Source organism: Brassica napus, unplaced genomic scaffold (genome assembly GCF_020379485.1).
Source record: "Brassica napus cultivar Da-Ae unplaced genomic scaffold, Da-Ae ScsIHWf_2778;HRSCAF=3551, whole genome shotgun sequence".
In the NCBI taxonomy this organism is placed as follows: Eukaryota; Viridiplantae; Streptophyta; class Magnoliopsida; order Brassicales; family Brassicaceae; genus Brassica; species Brassica napus.
The window spans coordinates 38,557-58,864 of NW_026016047.1; the positions used below are offsets into that span (position 1 = coordinate 38,557).

At 30.2% G+C, this 20,308-nt stretch overlaps 2 protein-coding genes across 2 annotated transcripts; both read left to right on the top strand.

The window, feature by feature from the left end:
- The first annotated feature begins 3,619 nt into the window (after positions 1-3,619).
- On the top strand, positions 3,620-4,969 carry LOC111216231. The gene is made up of 2 exons (XM_022720579.2): positions 3,620-4,233; positions 4,618-4,969. The coding sequence occupies exons 1-2, from the start codon at positions 3,784-3,786 to the stop codon at positions 4,891-4,893; spliced, it is 726 nt and encodes a 241-aa protein (XP_022576300.1). The 5' UTR covers positions 3,620-3,783; the 3' UTR covers positions 4,894-4,969.
- A 2,488-nt stretch (positions 4,970-7,457) lies between these two features.
- LOC106431674 (post-GPI attachment to proteins factor 3) lies at positions 7,458-10,312 on the top strand. Its single transcript, XM_013872485.3, has 5 exons — positions 7,458-7,887; positions 8,657-8,921; positions 9,008-9,204; positions 9,484-9,671; positions 9,735-10,312. Exons 1-5 carry the CDS (start codon positions 7,787-7,789, stop codon positions 10,019-10,021), a joined length of 1,038 nt encoding a protein of 345 aa, XP_013727939.1. The 5' UTR covers positions 7,458-7,786; the 3' UTR covers positions 10,022-10,312.
- Positions 10,313-20,308: the final 9,996 nt, after the last annotated feature.

Here is a 20,308-nt window from a genome sequence, read left to right on the forward strand (position 1 = left end):
TGCGCTCGAGTGGGTGTATTTATATTGGTATTATAGGTGAGGGTAAGATCGTCTTTTCGGTTAAGGGGTTCTGTGTTGTGTGTTGGTTGGGTTAGAGACTTGGTCTCATGTGGTGCAGGCCAACGGTCGTGACTCACTAAAGAAGACTTTGCTTTTTGGCCACCTTCTCTAACTATTCCTCTGAGTCATTATATATCCTTATCACTGATTATTATGAGTTTGTTTTGTCTTATTCTTGTAAGTATAAATTTGTGTCTATATCAGCCAACACTCTTGGTGAAAAATGTTGAATATATTATTCCTAGAAGTTAAATGTATTATAGTTTAATTAAGTTTATGATATCGTAATAACAGGAAAAACGGAGAATTGGGTTTAACCGTTTTAAGACTTGAGAGAAACGTAGCCTTCCAGAGTAGCCGCCATTGAATGTCACATAAGTTATGCTATTACTTCCAGTGGCGGAGCTACGTTAGTGGAGAGGGGGGCAACTGCCCCAGATAAAACAAAATATTTATCCAAATCGTTAAGTAATTAACCAAAGTTTTACTAGATCAGCTTGTCTTGTCCCCGTTGAAATTTTCTTCCTGCCCCCACCAAACCATCCCTCAAGCCTCACATCTCACCATTTCCGTTTTTTTTTAAATCTCATATTTATCAGTTGTAATAAATTATTGATACTTTCCTATTTTGCATATACACTAATATGCATGACAAAATATTCAATGAATTTTTGTATTTTATTTAAAGAGGTTTGTTCAGTAACTTTTGTTCAATAAGTCTTTTATATATTTTTCATTGGTTAACTATTTTGATGAGATAATTAGGTTTTTATTATTTCCCCATGAGCCATGATTAGGTTATTTTCTTTACAAATACCATAAACATTTTTTTATTAAAATTATTTAAGTTATATGTTAAATCGTATAAATAATAAAAATATTTACTTAAAAATACCAGTTGTTTATCACTTTATTTAATAATAAATATTTATTTAATTATATAAATAATTGATTTAATATTAAATATTATTTGAAAAAATTATGCCCCCGGTAAAAAAAGTTTATGGCTCCGCCACTGATTACTTCCACAAAAGCCAACGCTCCAACTACCTTTTTGATTACTTAATCAACCTCAAGATAGTATATGCATGACTTCAAAATTACAAAATACTATATTCATTTAGAACAAGTGGTTCACCAGTGTTATCAATATTCTGGTTTTTGTCAACGTATTTTCGACTCCATTATTCATATTTTGGATTTTTTAAAATTTAACTTTGTTATCTTATCGGTTGTCTTGAACCTGTCGTGTATATTCCAGTCATAACATTTAACGAAAGCAGATGATTTGGGAATTTATATAATTATCGAAGGTGTTCAACTATATATTAGATTTGAATTTATTAGGAATCATTGAAGAGGGACAGCAGCCTAATATGTTATGATAGTTTGAAGAAATAAAAAAAAAATTGAACTGAAGAAATAACTTTTTTAAAGAAGAAAGATGCATGTAGTTCTCCTATACGACTATACATCGCATCTTACTGAATTCACATATAGCGATAAATGCGTAGCAAAGTCTCTTAATCTCCTAATCTTGACCCTTTCAGCAATAACGTAAGAAGTACGTTGTAAAAACCTTGCAAAATAAAAGTGAAAAAGAAACGTCTAGCCAACACATACATAGAGCAGATGGTGGATCTGATTCATTTAACCGATTACATGTGTTATAATCCAAAACAATAACAGAAAAAATTAGAATGATGATAGAGACTATTAAACTCGATAATTGATAAATACAAAAGATAATGCGAAGAGGAACTATAATCTTTTTGAGGTTAGCATAAAAATCCTCTTGCTAGGGTGGCATTAACGGTAAAACACATCATCATTTCACGGTAGTGTTAGGGAAAGTATGGTTGAGATTAGGAAAGCATTGACGATGTAAAATATGGGAATCTTTATCGTTAATGGCGTGCGGAAAATGAGTAATCGATAGGACTCTTATCATAGGAGCGAGGACCAACGATTAAGATGAAATTTGACAAAGTCAGATAGGTCCATATTCTATAAAAGGAGTCCCAATTCTATAGGCTTATATTTCCCACAACCGCATAAAGTCTCCACTCCCTTTATAATAGAAAAATCCATTAACTCTTTCATATGCACATATTGGCGCATGAAACGTTATAAAAGTATCAATAACATAAAATAGTTTGTTTTAAAATGGCTGTGGCTCTTTTAAAGAGTTAGAAAATTTTATAATATCGAACAACCCATGATTTGGCTTCGATTTATACAATTTGCTGTTGGTGTTTTTCTGCTCTTTTGTAGATTGAATAGTTTTGGTTGTAAAAAGAGAGTATATAGTGTGGGTCGAGTTCCATGTGAGGACCCCGTTAGCTGCTGAGGCCCTGGCTCTCAGAGAGGCAATATGGAAGTGTAGAGAACTAGGATTCACGAGAATCCGTTGCGAATCAGACTCCGCAGTGTTAGTGAAAGCGCTTAAAGAGGATACGTTCTTGACTGGTCTCTTTGGGATCTTGATAGATATCCAAGCTCTTGCCTCATCTTTTGAGTGTATTTCTTTCAATTGGATTTCTAGGAAGAAAAATGTAGAGGCTGATGTGTTAGCCAAGCAGATTTTATCTGTTGAACTGGCCTTAATGGCTTCACCAACTTTGGTTTGATCATTTAATATAAGTGTGTTTCAAAAAAAATAGTGTGGGTCGAGTAATCTGCTGCAATATTGAAGCCCTATCTAAAAGTAATACTTTCATAATATTTTTAGGAGACAGTCAGTATCAGTACGTAGAGTCCGATGACCTGTAAAACGATAGTGGTATCTTGTTTTACATGTAAGCATGTCAAAAAAGATTAATTGTCTGCGTAATACGTTAAAGAGGTTTCAATACTGCCAACTTGAGAAAACTTTTGTAGGATATAATAGCCCGGCCGTGGATGGTTTCAGATTCGGTCGATTATATGAGGTTATATATTATAATACTGCTAATTAGATTTGATAGATTCACATGCATCATTATAATATCTTATAGATTCATAGTATTTTCTATAGCTTTTGTAAAATATAAAGCATAATCGTGTGTGTCTGAGTTTAAGTGGATGCGTGATAGTGGAGAGACTCACTTAAAAACATGTTTTGCATGACCAAATAGAAAGGGTTTCTAGCCAAGTCATCCTTTGGTGTATGTATGTCCAGGTGTTTGTATATCTTTATAATAATATGGTAGGAGATGGAAAATCAAGAACTTATATCACATATTCGATTTTCTAAATTATCCATATAGCCAGTTGCCAACTCACAAGTAACAACTCAACCATATTTCCATGGGAAATTATTTTTCTTATAGAGATTAATTTAAACCAGAAATGCTCTCATTAACTAACAAACTTCAGTCTCGTTAACTGGTAACAAAAAAAACGATCACAATGTGCAGTAATCAGTTTGTACAAGGCCAACATGAACCAAGAGTTCACTTGAACCAGAAACAAAATTCCCGGTTATCCACACTTTCACAGATAGATTGAGCCCAAGAATGAATGAACCCATAAACTTTTTTGTGGGGCATGCATGTAATATTCCTTTTAGCCCATTATACGAATTAAAAAGAATACACAATTGCAAGGTGAAGGATGAACATCAGAAACTAGCCACATATTTTTCTTTCTGACGATAAGATTGATGCTTTCTTCAACTTTGTCTTTCCTTAATCAAATTGATTCATCATCCCAACACATTGTTAAACCAAATAGTGAGAGACAATGGCTTCAACAAGAATAAACTCATTAACAACAATCTACAAATCCCCAAGAAGATACAGTTCTAACCACAAATCACCAAACCAAATCAAACTAGTTTCAAACTCCCTAAGCTCTAAACCCAACACAACACAGCTCCCAAGTAACCTCTACACTGTCAGTTTCAAGACTATTGGAACAGGTAAGCTTAGCATCTCAAGATACCCTGATTTCGAATATTCTCCTCAAGGAGGTTCCGGCTCCGGAACTGCCCGGTGCATCGACGCGGACGGTTGTGATAAAAACAGAACATCAAACTCTGAACTGTCCGTTAGTTTCGATGTGGGCACTCTTTACATTCCTTCTCTTACAAACCAAACCACCAAGTTTCTTGGCTTACCATTACCTCCGTTTCTGAAAATCGACATAGCTCCGGAGATGTTCCAAGGAACCATCGACCAAGATTCCGGCAAGGTATAACTTTCAATGCTCTCATTATATAAATTTTATTGTGATATGGATTAAATAATTTAAATATATATTTTAGATAAGTTATATTTATAATTAAAATTGGTTTTAAGTAGTCTCGTATATATACAAATTCTATCTAATTTATGAAATCACAACGTAGCAACTGAATAATATTAATACGGAAGAATATTTTATAAATTTTATTTTGATATGGATTAAATAATTTTAGATATATATATCATAAAATTTAGATTAGTAATATTTATAATTAAAATAGTTTTAAGTCACGTATATATACAACTCTATGTAATTTATGAAATCACAACATATCAACTCAAAAATAATTATATTTTCTAATTCTACAGTTTGCATTTGAATAATTTGAAGGTGGAGCTGGAGTTCACTGCTAAGTTCTGTTTTACGGCGGGAGGTGGGATATACAGAGCTCCGCCGTTGGTGGTGAAAACGGTGTTGACGACGGAGGAGTCTATAGGAGAGAAGAAGAGAGGGAGAGGAGAGAGGATGGACGGAGAAGGAAAGTGTAGGCTCGTCGGTGTTGCGAGAGTTGAGACTGTGGACGATTTGTTTATGAACACGTTCCTCTCTCTCCCGTCGGAGTGTCTCGCCGATCTACAAGCTGTTATTTCAGTCGCCGGTTCTTGAGTTGATGATAATCATATTACACATTTACTATTTTAATTGAGGGATATATTCAAGTAAAAATTGTTTATAAGTCTTATAGATGACTATGACTGTGGAAGATTTGAATGAACATATAAACAAATTACAGCTCGAATGTGAGATTAATACATATGTCACACACTCACGCTTGTTTGTTTGTGAAATGTGATCAACCAAATGCTGTATATTTTAGTGATTGATTTGACCGACATTTTATTGATTAGATTTCTAGTGCAATTTGATTGAATACCGCAGATGAAGTGTCACGAGAAAGACTATTCTATTCTCTAAAAAGATATACATTCACAGATAAAAATCTGAGCATATGTGAGTTTGGGACCCATGTATTTTTTTAGTAAACAAGATGGAAAATAATCCTCAAAAAAAACTTCAGATTTCATACCTTTTTATTTATTTAACAGATTCATACCATTAGATTAAATTAATATTATGTACTCTCCTTCTCAGTTTCATTTAAGGTTTAAATTGCTGGGGACCATTTGGATTTAAGAGAGAAAAAACTCATAAATTCGTTCAGAAAAAAGATTCGAGTTTAGGAAACTGGAATAAACTCATCATCGTACTCATAACCAACTAGTTAGAACATCTTCAAAGAGACACTTTATTTTGAAGTTTCTAAAATTCTATATTTGAAATTTAAATGTATTGTTTTCTAAAATTAAAACTTCAAATTTAACTTCAAATTTATTTTTATTTTATACTATGGTATTTATATTTGTAATAATTAATTTAAAATCATAAAGAATTTACTAGCACAAATATAAAATTTTACAACAATATTAATTAGTAAAATATTATATTAAAATATAATTTTTTTTAAAAAAAAAATAAAAATAATATTAAAATTTAAGCAAAATACCATAATATTCCATAAAATTCCATAAAATTATTTCCTTTATGCATATATGATCATCCAGTGTATTTCAAAGTAAAAAAGACTCTATTTATTTTTAATTTGTAGATTACAAACTAAAAACTGTTGAAATCGGATGATATTAATACTTGTAAATATATTATATCTGAAAAAGAAAGTAAAAGAGAAAATCAAAATATTGCTGCAAAACTTAACTTCTATCGATGATATTAATACTCGTAAATACATTCGATCTGAACCAGAAAGAATCATATGGAAAATACATAAAAAACAGAAACCATCTTCGGTTACACAAATTTGTTTGGACAATATTTTGGAGATTTTGGAGGTTCCGGATAAAGTTTACCTGACTATTAGTGTTTTGTAATATTTAAATTTGTTTAATAGTTATGTCTTCATGTAATTTTTTTTTAAAAAAATTTTGTTAAGTTTCTTTTGCATATTGTTGTTGTATAAATCTAGTCAAAATATATTAAATCTTAATTACTTTTATTTAATTTTATATGTAAAAATTAAATTTATAAAAAAATGAAATATTTATGAGATATAAAAATTTGAAGGATTAAAATGATAAACAAAAAAAATATTAGAGAATCATAAATGTGATGTATAATTGTAAAAACTAAAATGCACATAAAAATATGAAATTTCAAATTTGAAGTTTTAGAGAGAAAAAAACTTCATATTTAAAGTTATAGAGTTTTTTTTGGAGATGCTCTACAAAGTGCAACATAATTAATCTTTAATTTACTACGTTTCAGAAAAGATTTCTGTTCTTCTAGGACAATAATAAGACAATAATGATTTTGTGTGTGTCGTATCACTAGATGCTTAAGATCGCAACTTAAAATCTAAAAACCACTGATTTGTTTGACTTTATATTAATTATCTATTTGGGCAGGACTAATGTGTAGTACTCTTAGTACAAATTAATTATTTATTAATAATTACGAAAAACAGCTAATCATCAACGAAATGAAATATTTTACTCCAAATATTTCCCGGACCGACTCTCTTTCACACGCGCAGTACTTGAAGGTGCGGCTCTGAAACATCGTGCTGTCACGTATTCGCCCATAACATATTATTTATTTGTTATTATCTTTTAGATAGAAATGGAAGATTCATAACATATTAGAGTTACTCTAATAACATATTAGAGTTTGATTAGTTCTTTCACTATCATCCACCAAAATTATGTTTGTGGAAAGTTATATTTGTTAATGATTGAGAATAAGTTACACAAATTATTAGAAAATATATGCACTTCACCACTTCAGTCAGCTATTTTGTAAACTAATAGAGGAGAAAAAGTAAACTTTGGCATGAAAAGTTTTTTGGACAGAGAGTTACTTAGATGATCCTAACATTGAATAAATGTTCAGAGAATATTTTTAAGTACGATGAAGATTTACTCTTTTTTATAATCAGTTAAAAATGTTTTTTTCTTTAATAATTTATCTATACTTACTTTATAAACTAGGCCAGCTTTTGCTATTTATGAATAATTTGTCGACAGACAATCAATCTACTTTAAGTTGGAGATGGTAAGATGCAACTCTGACAAATTAGTTATAGACTTATAGTTATTACATCATAAGACTTGTGTGATATTTATTACAGTGTTCCACGCGTCTCTCTCTTTCGCCACGCGCTTCTACTCCTTTACGCTCACGGGATCTCTCTCTCTCTCTCTCTCTCTCTCTCTCTCTCTCCATTGCTGTAGCGAGATCTTCTTTCTTCTCTCATCTCTCTGTTTTGCTCGATGCATCCACCTGTCTCCGCGATTTGATGGACAAGAAGAAGAAGCTGCTGCCACACCTAAACCAATTTCATTCTCCCCGATCATCGTCCCACCGACTTATAAGTCTTCTTCCCCTCTAATAAAAAAAAATACAAAGGAGAAGCTCTTCCTTCTTCTTCTTCTTCTTCTTCTTCTTCTTTCTTTCTCCTTCTTCTTCTTCCTCTTTTGATAATAAGATGGCGCGAAATCTGTTATGGGTTGTTGTACTTATTGTTGTAGTCTCTTGCCTTGTTTGGACACTGGAAGCGAGTGAAGGAGATGCTGATCCTCTTTACAAGTAAGTCTCCGATCCTCAAGAACCTTTGTTTTGTACTCTTAGATTCGTTTTTTTAGTTTATGATTGTGGTCTGCTTTCATATCTAATTTAGTTTGGAGTTCCTGTCTAAACTAAAAATGCAGACGCTGAGGGTTTTATTTATTAGTTTGAGAGTCGACCGTTAGACTCAGTTACTGATTTCGAGTTCATACAAGAATTTATAATCCTCTTTCTATTTAGTTAAGTTTGATTCCTTTTTAGGAAGTAAACAGAAAAATAAACAGATATTGCTTTGTTAGGTATGGATGATTTGCAAAGGGGTTTGGTAGAAAAAAGTAAGAGGGATTAGAGTCATAAAGTAGGAAGAAGTGATAAAAGAAGATGGTGGGGGAAAAGATTATAACTGTGTGGTTGACTTTTCGATCACAAGTTCTTGTGGTGAGAGTTGTAACACGTTAGAGGATGAAATCTTTGTGTGTGTTTGTACAATCCTTGATTTATAACTGTAGGGTCATTTTTTTGTTTAGTGGAAGCTTTTCTTTCTCTCTAATGGGAAGAATGAAAGAAATTAAAAATAAAAGTAGAACTTGTTACCAAGGTTTGATGGATAGACCAGTTGATGTTGCCTAAGAGAGAGGCTTTGTTGTAATAACGTCTTTGCATGTGTCCTAGAAAATAACTTAGCAGTATGGCATTGTCTAAGATTACTCTCTTTGCTCATAACCTTGTCATTGATTCAACTAATGTTTATTATTAACAAAGCAGTGTTAATATGTTGACTGGTTTCCAGGTCATGTGTTGATCAATGTCAAAAAACTGGATGCGTGGGGGATACTTGCTTCCATCAATGTAAATTTTTTTCAGCTGATGGAAAGGCCAATGACGGTCCATGGTACATGCAAGAGCCACTTTACCTGCGATGGAAGCAGTGGGATTGCCAAAGTGATTGTCAATACGAATGCATGATGACTAGAGAAGAAGAGAGGAAAAGAGACGGTGAGAAACCTACCAAGTACTTCGGTAAATGGCCACTCAAACATGTCTATGGCATTCAGGTAGCTTCCTCTTTGCATACTCTCAGCTTCAAGAGAAACAAACTCAGCACTTGTTTTGAAGTAATGTTCCTCATATGCATCTTCAGGAACCTGTCTCCGCTGCTTTCGCTGCTCTTGACCTTGCAATACAGTTCCATGGATGGGTCTCTTACTTCATCCTCGTTTACTATCACTTGCCTCTCCAGCCAAACCGAAAAACTTACTATGAATACAATGGATTACTGCATATCTATGCCATCATTGTAATGAATGCACTCTTCTGGAGTGGTGTCTGTCACAGCAGGTAACATTCATTTATCTCCATGTTCCAATCTATACACCTAAGACAGTGACATTTAAAAAAAAAATTATAAATGTCATAAGCTCAATTATTTCTTTTTGTACATTTATTTAACATATAATTTTTTTCATAATGCCCTATATACAACTAAAACTATTCATAAAATGTGATGTGATAAGCAACCAGTTCTTTTACCTATGCTCTGGACCGGGCTTGCACTTAGATTGTTAAAACTCGTCAAGTCAGTCTGACTTTTTTTTTTTTTGGACTTTTTGTATATAGAGATGTCGACTTGACACAGAGGCTAGATTACTCTTCGGCTACAGTACTAGCCGGTTATACGCTAGTTCTAGCTGTAATACGGTCTTTCAGTATACATGATCAATCTGCCAAAGTCATGGTTACTGCACCTGTTCTTGCACTTGTAGCAACTCATATCATCTACCTCAATTTCTACAACCTTGATGAAGGTATATGATCTTCTTTAGGACTCTCTAATGCATATCACGTTCTCACTCTCTATAACTTGACAGGGCTGCACAGGAAAGTTATATACGGTATAGGAGGAGTAGAGCTAGTAGTGTGGGGTTTATGGAGTGTTTTAACGTCGCATCCATCTAAGTGGAAGCTAAGAGCTTTCTTTGTCTCGTGCATACTCACAACGTGTCTGAGAATGCTTGACTTCCCTCCTTACAAAGGCTATGTTGATGCTCATGCTCTTTGGCGAGCTGCAGGGATCCCTCTGTCTTATCTGTGGTGGAGTTTTATCCGTGATGACGCCGTTTTTAGAACCACTGTTCTTCTCAAGAAATCAAAGTGATGATTATTCAAGACAGTTTTATCTTTTCTTTCTGTCTTTTTTTTTTCCGGTGAGTTTCTCCGGTGTTCAGAAAGTTGTTTTTAGGTGTGTTTTCGCAGAAGAAGCAAAGTGGTTTGTTCTTCTGTGGTGAATCTTGTTAGTTGTTTTGGAGTCTTGTGCTCTTTATGTTTTGTGTTTTTTTTTCTCTCTAAGGCTCGTCGGCCGGAGAGTTTGTATAGTGACTCTTAAAAGTCCTTTTCATTTTTTCTCAATGTAAAAAAAAAAGAGAGTTATGTTAATATGTTTCATTTACCTCTAGTGATTAGAGATGTTAGAAAGTTAATTTGCAAACGAGAAAATAACATAGAAATTTAGGAAACAATCAAATATGAAATACTAGGGTCGGCAAGTTAATCAAAACTGTTTTATATAAATTTATGAGATATTTAAAAAATAATTTTAGATTGAAAACTATGTTATAAAAAACAATAAGAATAGAATTCTGAAATCATATTGTTATTTTTAATAAGCATTTTTGGTTTGAAATTAAAAAAAAAAGTATCCTTCATTATTCTCTATTTTCAGAGAATACAAAATTAGCAAAAACAGTTCAGAATACTGAGATAATATATATATATATATATATATATCTTCTTATTTTTATTAATTCACTTTGACATAATAAAATAAAATATTAATTTTTAAATAGATAATACTATATTTATTTCAAGAAGTTTCAATTTAAAAAAAAAACATCTACACTAATTAATTTTCATGATAATATAAATTAGTCTACCTCCAAGCTAAATAAGTTAAATTATAATAAAATTTGGTAAAACAATTCAATGTCAGTTTTAGAATACTATATAAATAGTTTAATAGTATCATAAATAATAACTAATATTTTCTAATGTATCAGGAAATTATAGTTTAGAATATATTTGTTTCAGATCTTAATTATATCTGGAATAAAATGTTAATTAATTTTTAGAATTTTTCTCATGCCATTTTAACTTTAATTTTTTTTTTGCTAAATGCTATTTTAACTTTAGTTACATCCCTCTTCAAATCAAATAATTTATTCGAAGAAGTTAGAGTGAAACAAAAACATAACTAAACAATAAGGAACTAAAATGTAATGTAACTATTAATCATTTGGAAATCAATATGAACCCAACTACATATAAATGTTCTTTTATATTCGTTTTTGTTTTCATCAACTAAAGCCAGAAGAAGTAACCATATTCTATAACTTTTAGTGTTGGATGTGTTGAACGAAAGCTTATAATTCGTATTTCATCAAATATCTTCTTTTCATGTTTTAACATAATTTGTTCTATTATATTTTTATTTAACATTTTTTGTAGATTAAACAATTTTATTTAAATTATGTATTGAATGCTATTTTGTATTTTTTTTTTAAAAAATTATCATTCTTTTCTATTGAACTCGTTTTTGTAAAATACACAAAGTTGATAACAATTGGTTTATTATTGAAATTTTAGGATGGTGTTAATATAAACTTTCAGGTCAAGCTAATATGAAATTTACAACTTTATTTGTCAATCAGATATGTATTACAAGCAAATGTGCACTGATTTTTTTTTTGTCAAAGTGGCCTTTAAGATAAGAAGGCATTTCGATTTTTGGTTGGATCTGGTTTATTTGGTTTTATTTAATTTTTTTAATTCTAAAGATATAAGATATGTTCGGTTATTTATAATTTGATTCAGTTCTCGTTCAGTTATTATGGTTTTTGGTTCAGTTTGGACAAGAAATTGAGGAACCAGCTAATATCAAAAACAAAACCGGGTCCCTTTCGGTTACGGGCGTTTCAGATTATTTTGGTTAATTTGAGTAAATTTTATGGATAAATTGGTTTTTTCCAAGAAAAAAAAAATAGGTGATTTGAGGTTTTTTGGATTTATCAGGTAGTTGGTATAATTTTAAATAATTTAGAGAAAATGCATTCATATAATTCATTTTGGATAATTTAGTTCATATCTCACTCGTTTTGACCTTAAAAATCTTACGGGCGGGATGATATATTTTCATTGTGTTTGTGTTATAGACTGCAAAGGGTGACATGCGGGAAAACTACAGACAATGCAGTTGTGATTTTAATAGTAACAAAAATATATAGATACATAGGTATATGTAGAGATTTTTATTACTATTTACGGTGGTACGGTGCGATGCGGTCGATCACCATTCGAAATCATAAAATCGGATGATCGTAGTAGATAATCAATCAACGTTTTATATTTTACTAAAAATTTGTGGCTTTATAGTGTGTCTTTTTTTTACCTTAAGATATAATTCATATTTATTATCGGACTTAAATAAAGTTTATTGATTTTAAAATTTTAGCCAGTCGCCTAATACGTTAGTGAATGTGTCTTTTTAAGCATTGTGTGTTTGTGTTCTAAATTTTGACTTGTAAGTCAATTTAATATGAGATGGTCAATATAATGTTCATTTTTTAATATTGTTGGAGTGATTATGAATTGGCATTACGAATAATGGTTAATGTATCTTGTTTTTTTATTCTTTTTCAGTAAAGATCTTGTTTTGTTATTCATTTGACTTATTTGCGCTATAAAGTGATGGATTCTGCATACTATACGTTTGACTGAATCTTAAGAGTAAGGGTTGATGTTTTATCTTTTTCACGTGTATTGTTAGATTTTGGGATGGGCTTTGAATGCTTGGGCTGCTATCTACTCTTTGGGCTTGTCCTCTTCTACTTTATAGTCAATCAAACGTATGTTGACCGGAAAAAAAAAATTTATATGTTTAATTGCATATACACGTGGAGTGTTCCTTTAGTTAGGTGAGACTGAATTCAAGAAGAAACAAAAGAGAAAGGACCAAACTGAAAATAGGTGTAACGTAAGTTGATTATCAGATATAGGCTGAGAAGTCGCACGAGAAGTCGCGGGGTGCCATGGCGAGGAGTCGAGGTGGCCGAGACGAATAAGGTAAGAAGCACTTTTGACTTTAGCCATTTCTCAGAGATTAAATTTACTTTGCAAGTTAAGAAAGCTGATTTTGAGAGGAGGATGTCTAACTTTTTTATAGTCGCAGGTATACAACTTCGTATTAAATGATAAATTATGGTGGATGGAGTTATGAAGGGTTTTAAGGCGATGTATCTGTCAATGAGAAAGAAGATTGAACGACGTGAGAAAAATCTCTACCAACATATTCATCGCGCCGACTTCTTCAACTCAATCCCTAGAATCAGAAATGCTGTGTAGAGATGTGACACGCTCACTATTGGGATGGGTTTTAGCCTAAAGCCCACGTAAAAGATGTAACCCATACCTATTCAATTTTTAAATGAAACGCAACGTATAGGCAAAAGTGGACAGGTGTCACGTTCAGGTTAAACGACTTAGTGACGTGGATGCTGAGGTGGCGCATCCTAAAGTGAAGAAACAGTACTTTATATATACTTTATTTATATATATATAGATAGATTGTCGATATATAAAAATGCAAGGTGGACACTATAAGGGTAACCATTGGTAAGAAAGAACCCATTGGTAAAGGTTTCTAGAAACATCAAAATATGACTTTTTAGTTACCGACCTAATTACTTATGTAAATTCCAGTTTTGTTTTCAAAAATCCAACCAATACAAAGGTGATAGACATATGGACAGTAAAGTTTTTTTGGAGTTCTCAAAATCTCTTAACTATAAAAACTTTTACTTGTTTTCTTTCTTTCCTTTTAATATTTTCTTTTTATTTTTAATAACAAAAACTCCATCTACATCTCTCCATTGGAGGTATTCTAACACATTTTCAAAATAAACCTTTACAATTTAATAATATTTTAGAATATAATAATATATTCATTTAATATCCATGCATGGAAACATTAGCTTTTAACGAGTTAAATAATTATATAAAATTAAAAATAACAGATTACATGCATGGCGAACCATAGATGTACTTGGTATATGAATTATTTTATTGTTTGCATAGTAATCTGTTATTGAGTAAACTTGTATAATATAAACTTTATATATACTACTAGATGGTCATATAGAAAATAACATGTTATGGAAATAATCTATATCTTTTAAACCAAGTACAAATGGGTACAATCTTCCAACATGCTATACAATCATCTTGTGTCTGTAGACATGCAAAACTCAAAAATGATAAATTTAATATGTATCCAATACAATCTTAACAAGTACTATAGCTTGATCCATGGTATTTGTTTAATATATAAAAAAAAAATAATAATATTAGACTTATGAAATCAATGTAATGATTGTACAAGCATGTGTTAATTGGATTTATTCGATTTATAATATATATCATTTATGATAGATCAATATTTTATCTATAACTTGTTGATTGCTCATATTGCAGTTGGATATAAAACCAATCAATATGTTATATAACATATTTACCAATTAATATTTTCAATTATAGTAACCATTTTGATGTATTTATTTATAAATTAAAACATCAATTATTATATTTATGTATATTACTAAATATATCTTACTAAAATAAAACATATTTATCTTTTACTAATATAGATAGATATGTCTTTAAGTTTTTATATGCCAAATAAATTAAACATTTATTTTCATTTTTGAGGAAAATATTAAGTTGAAATTTATTTGTTGTATTCTTATACTAATATGTAATCAACTTATTTACCATATATTTGAAAAATAAATTTATATGTTTTAACAAAAATATTTATATTTTATTTTTTGTATATGGAATGAAATAATAATATATATGAATATATACCATTTAAAATTTATAGTCACATTTTAAATATATATTTTTAATTTCTTGTAAAATTTGGTTAGAGATTGTAATTTTGGTTAGAGAATAATATAATAAAATAAATAATTTCTGTAAATTTATTAAGATTGGTAAGTTTGGATAGAGAAGAATCTAACAAAATAATTAATTAATTAATAATTATTATTAATTTAGTGGCACAAATTGATAAATATTAAAGTGAAGAAAATATTATTTTGAAAAAGTATTTCAGTTTTAGTGATATAGATGTATGAAAATCTGATGGTAAACAATCCTAAATTTGGGTCGTAGTTGTTTTTGAATTGATGAAAGTTTTAAGTTCTCATAGTTTCAATAGATTGGAAGCTTTTTAATGAGATATAGTTGGAATCCTCAATTCTTGGTTTGTTTATGGAAAATCTTTAAATTTCAGTGGGAATACTCTCTGGTCGCTGGACCATTCATCTCCGATGAAGAATCAAGTTGTTATGATAATCATGGATAATATTATACGTGATCTCATACTGCAGTTTTACAAATCTGAGAATGCCTGCATCTCATGGTTACATCACCTTTGGATGAAGAAGCCAGGGTTGCTGAAATGATGATGGAAGTTGATCTGAAATAACCATTTTGATGGTTAGACCTACCTTCTTTTTGGCTTTGTTTTATGTTATCGTTAGCTTATTTATACCACCTACTAGTGGATGTATGTGTTGATCACATAACTCTGTTTCTGTTACAATTTCAATAAATCAGTGATAAAAAAATTCCTAAATTTGAAACTAATAAAATCATTGAACAAAAAGATTTTCAAATCATCTCAAGATTTATTGGTAAACTTCATTAAATGTCCTTAATTTAGTCTAGATTTTGTATATAAATTAGCACGATGTATTTTTAAGCTAGTGGTCTTTATGTTTTTGTGCAAACTTTTTGGCTTCTCTACCATCTCCTATATATTATTTGAGGATCTTTTAAAAATATGTAACATTATATTTTGTATTATTTACATTTTAATTTTGCTGACGTGTTATCACCTTACATCTTTATATTGCCTACGTGGCATCATTACAATGAGTTTGAGCAAAATTAGACCAACCTTATATTTTCTAGTGAAATTTTATATTGCCACATATATAATATTCGCAGACTAAATCTATAACAACGAATAACAATAATGAGATACCCATATTAACAGTTCGTGATCTGCTAATGATTGACAAAATAGACCAACCTTATATTTTAAATTATTATTATATTTATTGTAAACCGTCGGTAATGCAAAGTTGAGGTCCGGAATGTATTCAACATCGCCGTATATGTGAGGATTTTTTATATACAAATAACATTAATATTTTTCATATTATCTCATCCTGCGCAAGGTGCAGATCTGATCCTAAACTACTAGTTTCTAAGTCTTTTAACGATTGTGTAATAACCCAAAATAATTATTAAAAGAAAAAGTCAAAAAGAGATACTACAAAGCTAATTATTTCACAATTGTAATCTTTACCATGGTTCCACGCGTTATCTTTACAAGCCGTTTTTAAGTTCCGAAAAAATAGATATATATACATATATATCTATTTATCTATCTTATCTTATCTTATAATAATAAAGGAGAGTTGGTCTCTCTCCCTAGACTATCCAGCTCATCTTTTAGACTGGGGCAAAATAGAACACGTGGCAATCTCTTTACTCATAATTGAAAGTCGGTTTCTCTCTGAATGGGCTTGTGTCAACTGAAAAACTAAATGGGTTCAACTTTTGTCAGTCTGGCCCAAGAGTTATTACGTTTCTTCCCTATCGATGCTCGGCTTGCGGAGAACTACCGTGTCTCTTCAGATTTCACAGCCTCCATCTTTTTTCAGAGTAAACGATTGAAGCTCCGCCTATATATGAACACAAGCGTTTTGGTTTGAACCAATATCTCCACCCACGACTTTAGTTTCAAACTCTTTACATTACCCGGATCTTCAATGATCTCTTAGCTCAACTAGAAATAAAATTTATTTAATCATCTCCATTCGATTATAGGTATTGGCACTACCAGGGGCCTCACCTCTTCTCGCGGCCGAGTTATTGCAGTCGTGGGGATCAATAACCTCAATGGCAAAGCTTTGTATATCCTCAATGTGGTTGCTTCTGTCGGGCTCGGTTCATGGATGTTCCTTCTCTCACTCTCCAAGTTACGCATATAAATAAATCATTTCGTCATGTTCTTCTTTCTCTTGCTATGTCTATCATGATTTGATTTCTATTAGTTTTAATATCCACAGGTCTTTCCCAAATTGAAGATGTGAGTTTTGGAATACTGATACTATTCAGCTTTTAAGTAAGTATTTGTCAAGAAGTCGTTGTTGATTCATCATTATTCGCTAATTAAAATGAAAATATCTATCAACAACTGCTTATTTGAAGATGGGATGTGAATCGGACTCGGGCTTCTTCTCATTGATGAAGTTAAAAAAAAGTTAATGTGATCTCTAATGCATGTTTTATTTGCAGGTGTTGCACTCCACGATTAATTGAGCTATTTGTAAGGTTGGTCTAAAAATCATTTATTGGAATCCTATGTTCTATCACAAGATATAGCTCCTTCTGATGATTAAGCTTTGTTGCAGGCTATTGATCTGTTGGAACTTCTAAAGATAGAAGAGGAAATGCTTTCCGCACAATCAAGGAAAACAGTTAAAAGTATTGCTTTCTTTACATCGCAAATACCTCTTTGTTAAGCATACAAACTAAGAAAATGTTACTTAAAATCCTATAATTTGAATGGGGAGGCTAATTTTTTTTCAGGGTGCTCTTGACGTTCGCACATAGAAAGCTGAAATCTGGCATACAGATACTGCTAAGAGGCAATACTCTAGACCAGCACAACCAATCACTTTTGCCACATTTGCACAAGATGTGTTACAAGGGAGTGCTTAAGTATCCAGGTTCACGAACAGAAGAACCATCCTCTTAGTGCATCATCGTTGATGGAGCTCTTTCCACATAGAGAGAGAGAGAGGATGATAGCTCATATTTCCAACCCAAGCAAACACAAAATCATACTCATTGCTAAACTTATAGCCTTTCTGAGATTACAAAAAAGGTAATTCAACTTTGAGAAGAAAGGAAGCACGTCATGGTGCAATGATAACCCTTTGAGAAGAGAGGAAGAAGACAAAGAAGATAATGCCGATCGAAGACGAAGAAGCTGTGATGAAAGCTAGAGCTGTCGATGATTGGAAGGATTATAGTCCATGTGGTGCATGTAACCAAAAACCCACAACTTGTGACTTAGAAGATTATAGACTGATATTTAACACTTTGTTTCATCTCCAATCTTCGAATCTTTGACCTTTTTGGGTTTTGGAGAGACAAACCAACTACCATTAAAGCACAGTTGTTGTTATACAAGTTATGTGACCTCTAATACATATTTTCTTTCTTTATTTTTTTCTCATACATATTTTCATATTTTACTTTGTGTAGTTACACGACAACGAGTTTAATATATAAAGTAAAAAACTAATGTTCTTCAAGCAGAGCTCCATCTTCTTTTTTTTTTTTTCATTTTGATGATGTTCCTTTTCTCAGTACGGATTCACTTTAATAGATTCGTCATTTTCACATATATGTTTTCTTACATTTTCTTCAGATATACTAATCAATTCTTCTTATTAGTGTACCTTCTCCAAGAATAATTTTATTTTAAATATTTTTAATTTAAAATTTAAGGTTTAAAATGTTTCTATACGCTAAGCCCTAAATCTAACTTAATGTTTTATTATTCTATTATAATCCTTATTATTGATCTAATTCTATTAAAATTCTATATTTATAAATAATAAAATATACCTTAAAATGTATAACAAAAAATATTTGTGTTACATCATGATAAATAAAATTTTGAAAAGACAAACTAAAAAATAAATTACATGTTAAAAGGTAAAAGGTAAAAAGATATGTGAACATGTAAACACATATTCATCATATTCACACATACTCATGTACGACAACAATATCAAAATTAAAAGTTATGTTAATATCATAAGATGTAATAAGGATAATAAAAAGTTGATTTGTATCAAGAAATTAAAAAAAAATACTCAAGTAATACTTTTCATGTAAATAATATTGTGTTTTGTAAAAAGAATATGTAGAAGCTTAAACTTAAATATAGATGTGAAATATTTATAGTTTCTTTTGGTCGTAATTTTTAACATACAATTAATTATTTATTAAAAAATAAAGTTAGTTACCTATAAGAAAATAATAAGAGTACTTTTATAAGTTTCTTTCAATTAGGCTTTGAAAAATTAATATTGTTTATTTTAAAGTTAGTTTTTCTTCATGTTTTTATTAAATAATTTACTGTACTCGTAGGATTTTACAATTCGTTTTTGGTTTAACATTTTTTTTGTTAAAACTTAATATTTACCTTTTATAATTCTCTATCTTTAGTATCTTTTAAAACAAACATTATAATAAAAATGATAATAATAATACTAATAAGACTATTAAATAATATTTATAATTAATTTTTAAGAAAATTTGTTTATTATTTTAGTATATTTATTTTGATTATGAGATAGTTTAACACATATCACATTTTTAAATATATAACTGACATGTGTCACAATCATCTAATTAGCAATTTTGAAGAACCAAGCTCAATATAATCTTTTATTATTATATTTTGATTAAAAGTTTAGAAAAGGAAAATTATATTAAATAAATTATTTTCAAATCTATCTTTTAGGATTTGAAAAAGGAAAATTTCTGAAAATATTACTACTATATATTTTTTAAAAAAATTGTTTTAGTAGTAAATAATTTTTAAAAGTAGTTTTTTCAAAATTCGTTTTTATTATCTTATTATATATTTTTAATCATTATATATTTAAAAACATGTCACAGTAATTAGAAGGAAAATTATTATCAAATAATCTTTTGCAATTATCTTTTGATTAGGATTTTAAAAACGAAATTACTATTAAATAATATTTATAATTACTTTTTAGTAAAATTTGTTTTTGTTAATATCTTAGTAGATATATTTTTAATTATGAGATAGAGTAACACATGTCACAATCTTAAAATATATAATTATTTTGTGTCGAGATCATATTAATTAGTAATTTTGAAGAATCAAACTTTATATAATAAGATATATATTGGGAACCTTAGCTAGATTGGGTTACTGTCCTAATGTTCATATGAAAAAAAAAAACATAATTTAAATGGCATGCGCATGTACAAATTTTCATATAATCTTCAACACTTCTGTAAGAATCTCACATGATATCAGTTTCAAAAAAAAAAAGAATCTCACATGATATGAAAACAAGGTCTTACATGTTTGCAGGGAAAGTATGTGTTCTTTCTTCCTCATATTACTTTTTCATTCTTGTTTGGGGGATTGCAGGACTTCAAATATTTCATTATGTACACTTTGAATAATATATAACTCAGTAACCAGGCATATCAAGCAGATATATAATATAGTTACCTATATATACAATTACCCAACATA

Bases quoted from the DNA above. Each gene is read 5' to 3' on its own strand.
- LOC111216231 (XM_022720579.2), top strand. From the start codon at position 3,784: ATGGCTTCAACAAGAATAAACTCATTAACAACAATCTACAAATCCCCA. The intron at 4,234-4,617 runs GTATAACTTTCA...AATAATTTGAAG, and splicing joins TCGACCAAGATTCCGGCAAG to GTGGAGCTGGAGTTCACTGC.
- LOC106431674 (XM_013872485.3), top strand. From the start codon at position 7,787: ATGGCGCGAAATCTGTTATGGGTTGTTGTACTTATTGTTGTAGTCTCT. The intron at 8,922-9,007 runs GTAGCTTCCTCT...ATGCATCTTCAG, and splicing joins AACATGTCTATGGCATTCAG to GAACCTGTCTCCGCTGCTTT. The intron at 9,672-9,734 runs GTATATGATCTT...ATAACTTGACAG, and splicing joins TTTCTACAACCTTGATGAAG to GGCTGCACAGGAAAGTTATA.